Below are 14,962 nucleotides of genomic sequence, written 5' to 3'. Positions count from 1 at the left end.
TAGTCAAGCATGATTTCCCCTTCATAAATCCATGCTGACTCTGACCTATCCTGTTACTACTATCCAGATGTGTCATAATTTCATCCTTTATAATAGACTCCAGCATCTTTCCCACCACTGAAGTCAGACTAACTGGTCTATAATTTCCTGCTTTCTCTCTTCCACCTTTCTTAAAAAGTGGTACAACATTAGCCACCCTCCAATCTGCAGGAACTGATCCCGAATCTATCGAACTCTGGAAAATAATCACCGACGCATCCATGATTTCTCGAGCCACCTCCTTCAGTACCCTGGGATGTAGGCCATCAGGCCCCCGGGACTTATCAACCTTCAGACCTAACAGTCCCTCCAACACCAAATCCTGGCAAATATAAATTCCCTTAAGTTCAGGTCTTTCAGCCACTGTTACCTCAGGGAGATTGCTTGTGTCTTCTCCAGTGAACACAGATCTGAAGTACCAATTCAATTCTCTGCCATTTCTTTGTTCCCCGTAATATATTCCCCAGTTTCTGTCTTCAAGGGCCCAAACCATTTTTTTTGCCTTTCACATACCTAAAAAAGCTTTTATTGTCCTCTTTTATATTTTTGGCCAGTTTACTTTCGTACCTCATTTTTTCTCTGCGCATTTCCTTCTTAGTAATCCTCTGTAGTTCTTTAAAAGCTTCCCAGTCCTCCGTTTTCCCACTTATCTTTGCTATGTTATACTTTTTCTCTTTTAACTTTATACGTTTCTTAATTTCCCTTGTCAGCCACGGCCACCCATGCCTCCTCCTAGGATCTGTCTTCCCTTTGGAATGAACTGATCCTGCATCTTCTGCATTATACACACAAATATCTGCCATTGTTCCTCCACTGTCATCCCTGCTAAGGTATTGCACCATTGAACTTTGGCCAGCTCCTCCCTCATAGCTCCATAGTTCCCTTTATTCAACGGAAATATTGTTACTTCCGATTGTACCTTCTCTGGGAGAATTGCGTCAGAAGTCTAGTGGGGCTTTTCTCAAAAGTCTAGAGCAATGAGCTGTATTTTTCCAACGGAATTTCAGGTATTGAGATGAGATTCTCGATGTTAACAAAGGTTTTGCTTGTAATCAATCTCACCTCATTAATATGCAGCTTCCTATCCTAACACCCAATGCGAGGCCAATCTTGAGAAGGAAGTTAGGGTGGTTGGAGCTCACCACTCGTTCCTCTGGATCCATTTTGGATATCCGGCACCAATGACTCGGGGCATTCTTGATAGGCACAAACTGCATGAACCCCCATTGGTGAATGCCATCCTTCCAGAAGCCTTATGCTGCATCTTCAATCGACTTACAGGACACTCGTAGCACTTTAAAGCCACACGTTAGGATGCAAAGGCAACTAGCACTGAAATGCTGCTCTAAGTATGTTTTGCCTATTTGGGCAGACATACAGCTCACAGACTGGACCAGACTGCAAGCTCAGGGCTGCTTTTGCTTGTCCTTGGACCCACTCAATCACTTGGTGCATATTGTGATGCATTTAGTGCCTATTTTGGTACACGTAGCACTATTTTGATGCTCTCGGCATCCATGCCCTCCCTCTTCATGACTCTTTGCACTTTGCGGTAAAAACAATGACTGCAGATGCTGGAAACCAGATTCTGGATCAGTGGTGCTGGAAGAGCACAGCAATTCAGGCAGCATCCGAGTGTCCTCGAATGCTGCCTGAATTGCTGTGCTCTTCCAGCACCACTGATCCAGAATCTTTGCATTTTGCTCCCACCCAGCCAAAGTTACCAGGCTCACAGCATCCCTGCCTTGCCACAGCTTACCAAGCCAGGAAACTTGTCATGGGCATTCAGCAGTTCTCAGTCAAGTCAAGGGACACAACCTTCAAACTAGAGGTACCCACACACTAAGTCAAGGACAAAGACCTCAATGACCCAGATGGTAACTTCTGATCAAGCTGGCAGAGTCTGATGCATGGCCTCCTCTGGGGGAAGAGAATGTCTGTCCCCTGTACCACATTGTCCACCAGATCTTCCTAGTGGCTGCTGGCAATGCAAGGAGACCCACATCTGCAGCAAATAATCTTTACTGTGCAGCTTGGACTGACAGTGTTGTCCACATGCACGATGGCCTTTTTAAAGATGGCGTGAGCACCAGGGATGCCGGTCTATTCTGGGATATCTGGGCAGTAGTGAGCTCTTCCCACTATGGCAGGTAATAGAATCGAGCTAGCACTATAGTGTAGGATAGATAGTTTATGAAGCTTGTTTGGTAAAATAGCATGAGAAAAACTTGCTAGGTTTCATGGAGAGAAGCCTGCATGAAACTTAATGAAATTGTCACTTGGCCAAATTATTGGAAGATTCAGCCAGACATGTTTTTGTGTTTACTTTTTATTGAGTGTTTACATTAGTGTCCAGATGTGGCTGAACTTGCAAACTCAGTTGGCCCTATTTTCTACTGTACTGTAAAGGAGATTATCCAAGATTACACTCCCCATGAATATTTGAGATATTGTAGGTGAACTCAAAGCACTTTAAGGACTTCATTAGAAAACCTGAGCCTGAGGTACACCCACACCTGGACAGTATTGCCCCTGCCATTTAAGCCTCTCATTTTCTTATCTTGATTGACTGGCTGTATTAGGAGAAAGCGAGGACTGTAGATGCTGAAGATCTGAGTCAAAGAGTGATGTGCTAGAAAAGCATAGCCAGTAAGGCTGCATCCGAGGAGCAGAAGAATCGATGTTTCGAGGGTAAGCCCTTCATCAGGAATGAGGCTTGTGGCCCAAGGAAGCTGAGAAATAAATGGGAGGGCGGGGTGAGGCTAGGGGGGAGGTAGCTGGGAATGTGATAGGTAGATGAAAGTGGCGGTGAAGGTGATAGGAGGGTGGAACGGATGGGGGGGAAGGAAGATGGACAAGTAGAACAGTTCAAGAGGGCGGTGCCAAGTTGGAAGATTGGATCTGGTATAAGGTGGGGGGGAGGGGAAATGAGGAAACTGGTGAAATCCAAAATTGATCCTGTATGGTTGGAGGGTCCCAAGGTGGAAAATGAGGTGTTGTTCCTCCAGGCATCCGGTGGTTAGGATTTGGCAGTGGAGGAGGCCCAGGACTTGCGTGTTCTTGGCGGCATGGGAGGAGGAGTTAAACTGTTTGGCCACAGGGTGATGGGATTGTTTCATCCGTGTGGCCTCTGAAACGTACCGCAAGTTGGCGTCCTCTCTCCCCAATATAGAGGCGACACATTGGGAGCAATGGGCATAGTAGATGAAGTGCGCGGAAGTACATGTAAATTTCTGTCGGATGTGGAAGGATCTTTTGAGGCCTTGGTTGGAGGTGAGGGAAGAGGTGTGGACGCAGGTTTTGCACTTCTTACAGTGGCAGGGGAAGGTGCCAGGAGTGGAGGATGTCTTGGTGGGGGGCCGTGGACGTAACAAGGGAGTTGTGGAGGGAATAATCTCTCCAGAACGCAGATAAGAGTAGGGAGGGAAATATATCCTTGGTGGTGGGGTCCGTTTGTAGGTAGCGGAAATGTCAGAGGATGATGCATTGTATCTGGAGATTGGTGCAGTGGAAGGTGAGGACCAGAGAGGTTCTGTCCTTGTTGCGATTGGAGGGGTGGAGTTCACGGGCGCTGGTGCAGGAAGTGGAGGAGATGCACTGGAGGGCATCACCAACCATGTGGGAGGGGAAACTGCCATCTTTGAAGAAGGAGGCCACCTTGGATGTTCAATGGAATTGGACCTCCTGGGAGCAGATGCAGCGGAGGCAGAGGACTTCCGAATACAGGATAGCGTTTTTACAGGAGGCAGGATGGGAGGAGGTATAGTCCAGGTAGCTGAGAGAATCGGTGGGTTTGTAGTAGATGTCCATGTTGAGTCAGTCCAGTCGCCGGAGATGGAGAGATCCAGGAAGGGGAGGGAGGTGTCTGAGATAGTCTTGAACTTGAGGTCAGCATGGAAGGTGTTTGTGAAGTTGCTGAACTGTACAACCTCCTCGTGGGAGCACAAGGTGGTGCCGATACAATCATCGATGTAGCGAACGAAAAGGTGAGGAATGGTGTGTCGTAGCTGCGGAAGGTAGACTGTTGCACCTACCTGACGAAGAGGCAGGCATATCTGGTCTCCTCTACATTAGGGATACAGGACGCCAACTTGCGGAACATTTCAGAGAACATCTCTGGGACACACACAGTAAATAACCCCACCGTCCTATGACCAAACACTTTAACTTCCCCTCCCACTCTGCCAATGACATGTAAGTCATGGACCTGCCCTACTGCCAAAGTTGAAACTTTATTGCTGGAACAGCACAGCAGGTCAGGCAGCATCCAGGGAACAGGAGATTCGACGTTTCGGGCACAGGCCCTTCTTCAGGAAGAAGGGCCTGTGCCCGAAACGTCGAATCTCCTGTTCCCTGGATGCTGCCTGACCTGCTGTGCTGTTCCAGCAATAAAGTTTCAACTTTGATCTCCAGCATCTGCAGACCTTACTTTCTCCTACTGCCAAACCCTAACCACCTGACACCTGGAGGAAGAATGCCTCGTCTTCCACTTTGGGACCCTCCAACCACACGGGATCAAGTTGGATTTCACCAGTTTCCTCATTTCCCCTCCCCCAGCCTTATCCCAGATCCAACCTTCTAACTCTGCACTGCCCTCTTGAACTGTCCTATCTATCCATATTCCTTCCCAGCTATCCGCTCCAATCTCCTCTCCGACCTATTACCTTCACCCCCTCCCCTCATCTACCTATCGCATTCCCAGGTACCTTTCCCCCCCTCTCCCCCAGCCCCACACCCCTCCCTTTTATCTCTCAGTCCCCTTGGGCCACAAGCCTCATTCCTGATGATAGACTGTATTCATAATATCCGAATACTAGGAACTTCCAACTCAGTCCTCTATGCATCTGATATGTCCTCCCTCTCAACTTATCCTTCCTGTTCCCAAACCTTCTTGCAAGCTGCTGTTCCCTTTACTTATGCTGCGGTGTTTCACAAGGAAAATCACTGATCCTAGATGATGAATTATAAAGATACATGTGCTTCTAAAAGCATTGTAATATGATGAATCTTTATAGCATGCAAAACTATTACAAGTAGGAGCCTGCCACCAAATGGCATATAGCCCATCTCGCCACAGACGTGCTATTGACATAATCTCTAAGTCTAAATCGAGAAAGTGAAAATTCAGCTCCAACTAATTAAGTTACTGGTCTGCCCATGTTTCTCACTTTCGAAGCCCCGTAAAGTTAACCCCATGGTCTACAAATTGTGACTTAAGAGCAACTTCAATTTATTCAGCTCCTTTAACTTGCTAGGATGCTCCAAGGCACCTCACAGGAACATTAGCAAAAATACATTAATAGCAAGAGACCTGGGGAGACAATGTGGTGACCAGCTTCATCAATGGCAGGTTTTAAGGAGCATCTTAAAGCAGGAGAGAGAGTTGGAGAGGGTGATGAAGGAAATTCCAGAGCTGAGGGTTTAATGCTGAAGGCATAACTGCCGTTTGGGGGTGTGCAAGAAGCTGGAATCGAGAAGAACAGACATCTTGGAGAGTTGTAGGGCTGAAGGAAGAATAAGGCTGGGAAGGGAACTACTAGACCTTTATTGTGTTTAAAAATCAAAAGCACTGTGGATGCTGTAAATCAGTACAAAAGTAGAAATTGCTTGGAAAGCTGGGCAGGTCTGGTAGCATCTGTGGTGAGAAATCAGAATTAACGTTTTGGGTTAAGTTTTCCTTCTTCAGCTGGTAGCTAGGAAAATGTTGGTTTATATGTAGAAGAGTTGGGGGAGTGGGGTAAGGAGTAAACAGTAGGTGGGGATAGAGCCCAAAGAGAGAGGAGTAGTTAGATAAACGAAGGAGTGGTAACGATCTGGCTAGAAGGGTGAATAACTGTTCATGGAGACTGCTGGTGGCTAACAATGAGTTGTGTATAACAGCAGACAATGTGATAACAAGGCCTGGTATGTGGGGGTTGAGGTAAGGACATGGGAGAGCTCAGGTCCTAAAATTATTAAACTCAGTAATAATTAACAGCTGAAGATAGCACCTCAGTCTTCATATTAAGTTCCTTTTGAAGTGAAGTATAACACTGCTTCGATGGATTATCAACAGAATAAACAGCCTTTTACCTACACTCGATCTGTTCATTCAGAACTGTTGGCATACATTAGTCATCTCAATTTCTCTGTCTCCCATACCTATTCCAACCTATCCTCATTGGAACTGACCGCACTCTGTGCTCAGATCCAACCATGAATTGAATTGAATTTATTGTCACGTGTACCAAGGCACAGTGAATAGCTTTGTCTTGTGAGCAACACAGGCAGATTACATAGTTAAGTAGCATAGTTAAATAAATAATAGGTAAACAGCAGCAAAAACAAAAACACATACAGGCGAAGGCCTAATATGACTGGAAGGCTGCAGGGTGCCCAGGTGGAAAATGAGGTGCTGTTCTTCCAGCTTGTGCTGAGCTTCGCTGGAGCACTTCAGCAAGTTTGAGACAGAGATTAGATTAGATTCCCTACAGTGTGGAAACAGGCCCTTCGGACCAACAAGTCCACACCGACCCTCCAAAGAGCAATCCACCCAGACCCATTCCCCTACATCTAACGCTATGGGCAATTTAGTATGGCCAATTCACCTAACCTGCACATCTTTGGACTGTGGGAGGAAACCGGAGCACCCAGAGGAAACCTATGCAGACACTAGGAGAAAGTGCAAACTCCACACAGACAGTTGCCCGAAGCTGGAATTGAACCCGGGTCCCTGGCACTGTGAGGCAGCAGTGCTAACCACTGAGCCACCGTGCCTACCAGAGATGTTGCCAGGGAACAGGGTGGGGTGTTAAAGTGCGAGGCAAATGGAAGCTCAGGGTCTTTTTTTGCAAGTGTTCTGCAAAGCAGTCACAAAGTCTATGCTTCATATGCCCAATGTGGACAAGGCAACATTGTGAGCAGCGAATGCAGTAGACTGGAATGTCTGAAGTGCAGGTAAAGGCTGCTTCACCTGGAAGTCTGGGCCCCTAGATAGTGACGAGAGAGGAAGGAAACGGGCAGGTCTTACACCTTCTGTGGTTGCAGCGGAAAGTGTCGTGGGATGGGGGTGGGGTGGTGCGGCGGTGGTGGTGTTGGGAGTGAGGGAGGAGTAGACCGGGATGTCCCAGAGAGAATGGTGCCTGCAGAAGGAGGAGGGGAGGGGAATATATGTCTGGTGGTGCATCTCGCTGGAGGTGGCGGAAATGATGGCCAGTGATTCTCTGGTAGGTGAGGACAAGGACAACCCTATCGCTGTTGTGGGAAGGAAGAGAGGGTGAGGGTTAAAGTGCAGGCGATGGTCCAGACCCGGCTGAGGGCCCTCTTAACTACGGTGCTGGGGAATCATCAATTGAGGAAGAAGGTGGGCATTTAGGAGGTTCCCTTTTTGAAGTTGGCATCATTGGAACAAAAACAATGGAGACTGAGGAACTGGAAGAATGGTACAGAGTCTTTTTAAAAAACAGGGTATATTTCCCTCCCCACCCCTTTCCGCCTTCCGCAAAGACCGTTCCCTCCGTGACTACTTGGTCAGGTCCATGTCCCCCTACAACCAACCCTCCCATCCTGGCACCTTCCCCTGCCTCCGCAGGAACTGTAAAACCTGCGCCTACACCTCCTCCCTCACCTCTATCCAAGGCCCTAAAGGAGCCTTCCACATCCATCAAAGTTTTACCTGCACATCCACTAATATCATTTATTGTATCTGTTGCTCCCAATGCGGTCTCCTCTACATTGGGGAGACTGGGCGCCTCCGAGCAGAGCGCTTTAGGGAACATCTCCGGGACACCCGCACCAATCAACCACACCGCCCCGTGGCCCAACATTTCAACTCCCCCTCCCACTCTGCCAAGGACATGGAGGTCCTGGGCCTCCTTCACCGCCGCTCCCTCACCACCAGACGTCTGGAGGAAGAACGCCTCATCTTCCGCCTCGGAACATTTCAACCCCAGGGCATCAATGTGGACTTCAACAGTTTCCTCATTTCCCCTTCCCCCACCTCACGCTAGTTCCAAACTTCCAGCTCAGCACTGTCCCCATGTCTTGTCTGGACTTGTCTTACTTGCCTATCTCCTTTTCCACCTATCCACTCCACCCTCCTTCCTGACCTATCACCTTCATCCCCTCCCCCACTCACCTATTGTACTCCATGCTACTTTCTCCCCACCCCCACCCCCCTCTAGCTTATCTCTCCACGCTTCAGGCTCTCTGCCTTTATTCCTGATGAAGGGCTTTTTGCTGCTCCTTGGATGCTGCCGGAACTGCTGTGCTCTTCCAGCACCACTAATCCACAATCACTCTTTAAGCAAACCTCCCCCCCCCCCCCCACATCAGCATAAATGCTACTTTTTTCCAGCTGCAATCAATTATGTAGAAGGGACGCTGAGCTCAAAAGCATTAACTCTGCTTTCTCTCCACAGATGCTGCCAGACCTGCTGAGTTTCTCCAGCAATTTCTGTTTTTGTTTCAAAAGTACTTAACTGGCCTCACAATGTTCTAAATGCGCGATTGAGTATATAAGTGCATGTTCTTTGTTCCTTTAATTTGCAGAAAACTTGTAATCAGTTGACTAAATTGAGAGCCAAGCTAATTAGCTTCCTTCAAATACTATCTTGGCTCTTTTTGTCCTTTGTATGAGGTAATGGATACAATTGAGTTTGCAGATGCTTTCAGAAAAGTATGTTTTATTTCTCCCTTTGCTGCATAAATTAATTGGTGCACAAACACATAATTGCACATAACACCCATTGTTTTATAATACTGTGGACGTCCATCACATTCTCAAGGGAAATTGCAAATGAGAAATGAGAAAAAATTGCTGCCTTGCCAATGTTGCTTACATCCCAGAAATGAATATAAAAAACATACATGCAGGTGATCATAGTGTTTCTGTCACAGAGCTAGTTATCCAGAATTTCAGACTGATAAAATTATAAACAAACCAGATAGTTACATTTGGAATAAAAAGTTAATAAGATGACTGCAAAGCTATCAATTGTTGTAACTGGTTCACTAATGCCCTTTTAGGAAGGGAGACTACTTTTATGTAAATACAGTTCAATAACAATGTGATTGACTTTGAGATTGCCCAGCAGACCACTAAATTACATCAAATAAGAAAAAAGTACATGAAAATAACTGGACAGAGCACTTGACGCTGACCTCAGCCTTGGATTTGTACATAACAAAGGCACATTTAGTTCCACTTGACCCTGCTAAGCCCTCCTGGACCTTTTCAAAATGGGGAGAGCTGCCCAGAGACTAATCAAGTCTGAATGAGCATGCCTATCAGCCAAGGTTCCAGATTCTTTTTTTACACATTAGCAGGGCAAACCCATAAGAGGAGGTATCGGAGTGGCACACAGCCAAGAGCAGGGTTGTCCCTAAAATCTCATTGAATCAGATAAAATAAAGCAAGGAAACCTCCTGCATAATTTCTATCCTTATTGGAAGAAGCACTGGGTAGTCAAGATTTATGACAGCAACTCAACAAGCATTCTTTTACACTATCTTTCCAAACTTGCGGCTTTTACTATCTAGAAGGAAAAGGGCAGCCAATGCTTAGGAACACTGCTATCTGCACATTCCCCGACAGGTTGTGTTCCACCTTGACTAAGAACTCTTATCATCTGCCATTCTTTCACTGTCAAGGAGTCAAAAATCTTGAACTCCCTTCCTAACAGCACTATGAATGTGCCTATGCAGTGTTAGACTACAGAGGTGCAATAGACAATTATTACCACCTCAAGGGAAATTAAGGACAGGCAAAAAATGATAATAACTTAATAGTGATCTCCATACCCTGTACATTTAAAAAAAATGAAAAGTATTTACATAGCACATTTTCATGCAGTCAGCATGACTGTCAGGCCCACAAAACAAAAAGATCATCAATTGTTTCAAAAGATATTTTTTTTAGATTAGATTAGATTACAGTGTGGAAACAGGCCCTTCGGCCCAACAAGTCCACACCGACCCGCCGAAGCGAAACCCACCCATACCCCTACATTTACCCCTTACCTAACACTACGGACAATTTAGCATGGCCAATTCACCTGACCCTGCACATCTTTGGACTGTGGGAGGAAACTGGAGCACCCGGAGGAAACCCACACAGACACGGGGAGAATGTGCAAACTCCACACAGTCAGTCGCCTGAGGCGGGAATTGAACCCGGGTCTCTATATTTGTTTAAATTTTGAAATGGGCTTTGCTTCACTAGACAGAGGCTCGTAAACTAAAGTGAATCATTTTTAATGGGTCTTTCATACGGTCAGTCTCATGATTTGAGTTAACTAGATTCCTGCAAAGTTGCAATCAACAAGTACCAGGAAAGAGATCAGAAATAACTACCCTCCTGGCATCTCTCACTTTCCATGGCTGGTCATTGCAGTCAAATCAACACAAAAGAGCAGTAGAAAATATATATCCTCAGCAGGATCTGGTAAACAACAGGGAGCTAAAAAAACATACCTGAAGTGATGCTAACGACCCAACAGTTGTCTCATCCAGTGAACAACAGTTTTTGATCACACGTATAGAAGCTACCTTGTAAAGTAAAGTGAAGCATTCTTAATGGGCCTTTCATCTGATTGTAAACAAACTCTTGGTCCTTGAAGAAAGGTACAATTGGTCAATTTTCAACCATTGCTTCAATCTGATAACAATCTTGTCTACTATTAACGTCAAGACCCCCAACAGAAATCCAGATTCCAGGCCGAGCTATGCCTGCCTCAAGTCCACAAACTCCTTAAAGTTTAGTTCGCTAGATGATTCCTGTTATCAGTGGAAAAATGGACCAAGTCCGTAAACTAACATCGTTTTTACTGTGCCTTTGTTAAATTGAGAAGCAATTTTGAAACTTCAGCCAACTGCACCCACCTGAATTTGAACGTCTGTGAATTACTTGATGCTGACTTCCTGCACTCTGACAAAAAATGTGATTTAATGTCAATCTTTTTGATTTATAAGTCATTTGTATTTGTAGCTTCTTGTGGTTTTTTCTTTATTTCTTCTTTGCATTTTTGTGTGTGCGTATGGCAATAATCAAACCTCACTTCCCTCATCCCTCCTGTCTCCAATAAAAGTTTGAGTAAACCACACTTTTGGTTTAAAACCTCAAGCCAGTTGGAAAAAAAGTTGGACTTCAAAATAAAAATGTTTGGAGGAAACACTCCACAGGCGATTTCAAAAAAGAAAGGAATATTTAATACAAAACTTTACTTATGGACAGAAAAGGAAAACAATAAACAGTTTTCGAATTACTCCTCGGTGTAATCATGATGCTTACAGAAAGTACCAGAGAAACAAAATGTTTAGAGACGCAAGTGGACTGGTGATATTGCATACTTGTTTTTATCAGTAATGTTGCTTATTTGGATTCCGAACTGTGAAACAAAGATAGTTTCTTTGCGGTTGCTGCAGAGATGCCTCACTTCAGTGTCGTCTTGTTATTTATTTAGGCCGCACACACCAACTGAGGGTCCACTGCTTGGCTGTGGGCCATCCCATAGTTGGCGACTTCACCTACAGTTTGAAGACTGACAGTAACCCTTATCGCATGATGCTACATGCGTATTATCTGCGAATCCCCATGGAGGGAGAGCTCATTGAGGTGACCACAGCTGACCCGTTCACACACTTGATAGACAGCAACTTGGAACTGGACTCATGGGTCAATAACTTACATGACATTATCAAAAGACTATCAAACAGCAAGTCGGTGATGGAACAATGTGACAGGGACAGTATGCTTGGGATTCAAGCAGAGGAAACACCGGTGAAGAAGACAAGTGAAGAGACAGAGGAAGAGAGAGAGAAGTGCTTGCAGTGGCTAAGTGAATGGACAATGAGTTAATATTAATAACAACCTTGATTGGAAGCTGTATATTTGCATTTTCTAAGAGGTGTGGAGAACCTATGATCAGTTAGCTGTCCAGTTACATTTTGATTAACATGATGTTTTTAACTTGTTGGTAAGGGCCAATGAAATCCATTTCCCCTCCCTGGCCTGAATGTTTTCTCTCTCTAACCCAGCCTTTGTGATCTGATAACTTCACACATTGACACAGGTGGACAGATTTTGAATTAACTACAAATTGTTTTTTAACTAAAATATCCAGTTCTGACCAAACATCAAGAAAGTATAATAGAAGCCACTGAAGTACTACACTCAGTTTATATGGACATCTTACTGCAAACTAATTTCTCCTAGTTGGTTTCCTGTGCACCAGTCCATTAGTTTTATCAAACAGATAGCTCCTGTCCATCCAGTGAGATGGAACAACTGCTGTTGACAGATGACCATCAGGTTTGCTTGTGTGATGACGGAATGGATGAGTTTTCTGTGAACTGAAATGTTGGATTAACTCACAAGTGTTCAAATAAAAATCATTTGTGACAAGTTGTTCACTTGATGGGAATGAGTTAGCCTTATGTAAAAGTAGTCAAAATTGCATTACAGAATTAGGCCATTCATATTGCTGTGTGGTCATTTTCTGCTCCACACAAGCTACCTTCCAGTCTAATTAATCTCATCTCAAGCAATTAAGAAAACAAATGGACCATTGGCCTTTATTGCAATAAGACTTGAATATATGAACAAAGACGCCTTGCTGCAATTATATAGAGTCTGTGTTGAGTATTATGTGCAGTTGTGGTATCCTTGAAGAAAGATGTGCGTACTGTAGAGAATGCGCAATTAAGGATGGCCAAACTGATTCCTAGAATTGAGGGATTGTCCTATAATGAAAGACTCAACAGACTGGACCCATTACTCTTGAGAATTTTAAAATAAGTCATGACCTCATTAAAGCATTCCAAATTGTTCATATTAAAAACATCACGGGAAAACTGCAAAACACCAATATAATGCAAAAAAAAGTCTTAAAATAGAAGATCCATTATGCACTCATTGAATATTGGAATATCTCAAAAGTGTTAAGCAGTGTTTTCTGCCTTGATTTCTTATGTTCTTAACAGCATATACTTTGATTTCTTTCTTCCTGATGTAGCTATCTGGCTTCCCATTAATTGGATTTATTCTATTTATCAGGATCATATTACATGCTAGCAAGTATTTCAACATGTTCTGGGTAGGTTGATTTCCCCTGCATTCTGAGTGGATTTAATGTGATAGTTGTATTTATGGCCCCTAGTGCCTACTAGTGGAAACATCTTTAATTTATTAATATATCTTCTCTAGTTTATTTAATTCAAGTTACTTCTAACAATATTCATCACGAACACTCCATCCATAAGGACCAGTGAAACAAAATTCCTTGCTTTTTTGTTCACTTGATTTTTAAAGAGAACTTGCTTTTCTCAAAACAAACACTGAAAGAAAAGTTCACTGTTTAATCAATTTTTTTTAACCTGTGGAATGGATTTCCACTACTGAAACCTGTAGCTCAAATCAGAATATTTCTCATCTTGGCAGATCTACTTTGGTTTAAAGGCCACTGTTTTGCTTCAGAAAATCAGGGGCAGAATCATCATTGGGCTTGTCTTGCCCAGAAGATGATCTGATGCAATCACAAGAGTGAATATTAAGATTATGATGGGCTTATGCCTGAAACGTTGACTGTCCTCGGATGCTGCTTGACCTGCTGTGCTTCTCCAGCGCCACACTTTTCAATTCTGATTCTCCAACATCTGCAGTCCTCACTTTCTCCTAGTGAGGTGGGCAGGTTAAAACGTGGTCTTAGTTGGTTTAAAAGCCACTCAACCTTTTAGCCCCACCACCACCTACCACTCCACCCAGTGACCTTTCCGATGCGAAATCATGACCTCTACATGCTCTTCAAAACCACTGTTACCTGCATAGTGCCAAATGCTTGAGTATTGTTGGAGCTGTACTCATCCATGGAAGTGGGGAGTTTTCCATCACATAGGTGGCTTGTGTCTTACAGATGGTGATAGGCTTTAGGGAATCAGGAAGTGAGTTATTCACTGCAAAAGTTTTAGCCATTGCCTTGTTCTTATAGCCACCGTGTTTATTTGATGCTGGATGTACAAGTCAGTTGCTCCTAAAGCAGGGAGTTAATTTAGAACTGTTAAATATAGCTTACCTTAATTAAAGGAGTTTAGTTTTAAAATTCCAGACCAGACGTGTTTGGTTGAAACCCTGAAAGATTTACTTGAAGCTGAGAAAGTCTTAAGTTCTTGCAACCTCTTTTGTCAGGCAGAAGATACAAAAGCTTAGACACATGACCATCAGGTTCAAGAACAGCTTCTTCCTCATTGTTATTCAACTGTTGGATGGGCCTCTGAAATTTCAGTTCTAATGTTGGGTCTTGCTTTTGCGCACCTTCTGTGCAGCTGTAACCTTCTATGCCTCACTCTGGTTAAGTACCCTGTGATCTGTATGTCATTGTATGTTATGCTCTTCCTGCACTGTACCCAAAACAAAACCTTTCACTGTACTTAGGTACATGTGACATCAATAAATTAAATAAAAACTCCAGGAATAGGCTATCAAGGAGTGCTGTTAGGATTAGTAGGATTGTATTAGACCATGTGTTTCAAAATCTTTGAATTGTGTTATATGTAAATTATTTGGTGTATTCTATTTTATTAGTCTTAATTTCTTTTGTGTAATAAAATCCAGCTTTATTGTTGAACCCAAGTCTTCAGCATTGTATGCTGTTTTTCAAGGAAAAGCCACTTTTTTGACTTCAAATAAAGAACAAAATACAAGCTGTCAAGTCAGATTTCAATCTGGAATCAGACTTATTCAACAATAATATTAGTTGTAATTTACAACACTTGCCAGTTGTTGGCAAAAGCCTGGATAGTTTCCAGACTTTGCTGCATTTGGACATAGAATGCTTTAGCATCTAAGGAGTCATGAATTCTGATGAACATTGTGCAATCATCAGAGAACATCTCACTTCTGGTCTTATGATGAAGAGATGGTGATTGGTGAAAGAGCTAACCTTGAGAA

General features: G+C 43.9%; 1 protein-coding gene across 1 annotated transcript in view; it reads left to right on the top strand.

The window, feature by feature from the left end:
- Positions 1-14,644, top strand: part of rpusd1 (RNA pseudouridine synthase domain containing 1) — a 29,595-nt gene extending 14,951 nt beyond the window's left edge. The window contains exon 6 of the mRNA XM_087997930.1: positions 11,481-14,644. Within this exon, the coding sequence (XP_087854056.1) occupies positions 11,481-11,875 (395 nt within the window). The 3' untranslated portion in view covers positions 11,876-14,644. The remainder of the gene's footprint in view (positions 1-11,480) is intronic.
- The last annotated feature ends 318 nt before the right edge of the window (positions 14,645-14,962 follow it).

Source organism: Chiloscyllium plagiosum, unplaced genomic scaffold (genome assembly GCF_037043375.1).
Source record: "Chiloscyllium plagiosum isolate Xiang-an unplaced genomic scaffold, Cpla_swu_hap1 HiC_scaffold_20, whole genome shotgun sequence".
NCBI lineage: Eukaryota > Metazoa > Chordata > Chondrichthyes > Orectolobiformes > Hemiscylliidae > Chiloscyllium > Chiloscyllium plagiosum.
This window is presented reverse-complemented; position numbering and strand designations above follow the sequence as displayed.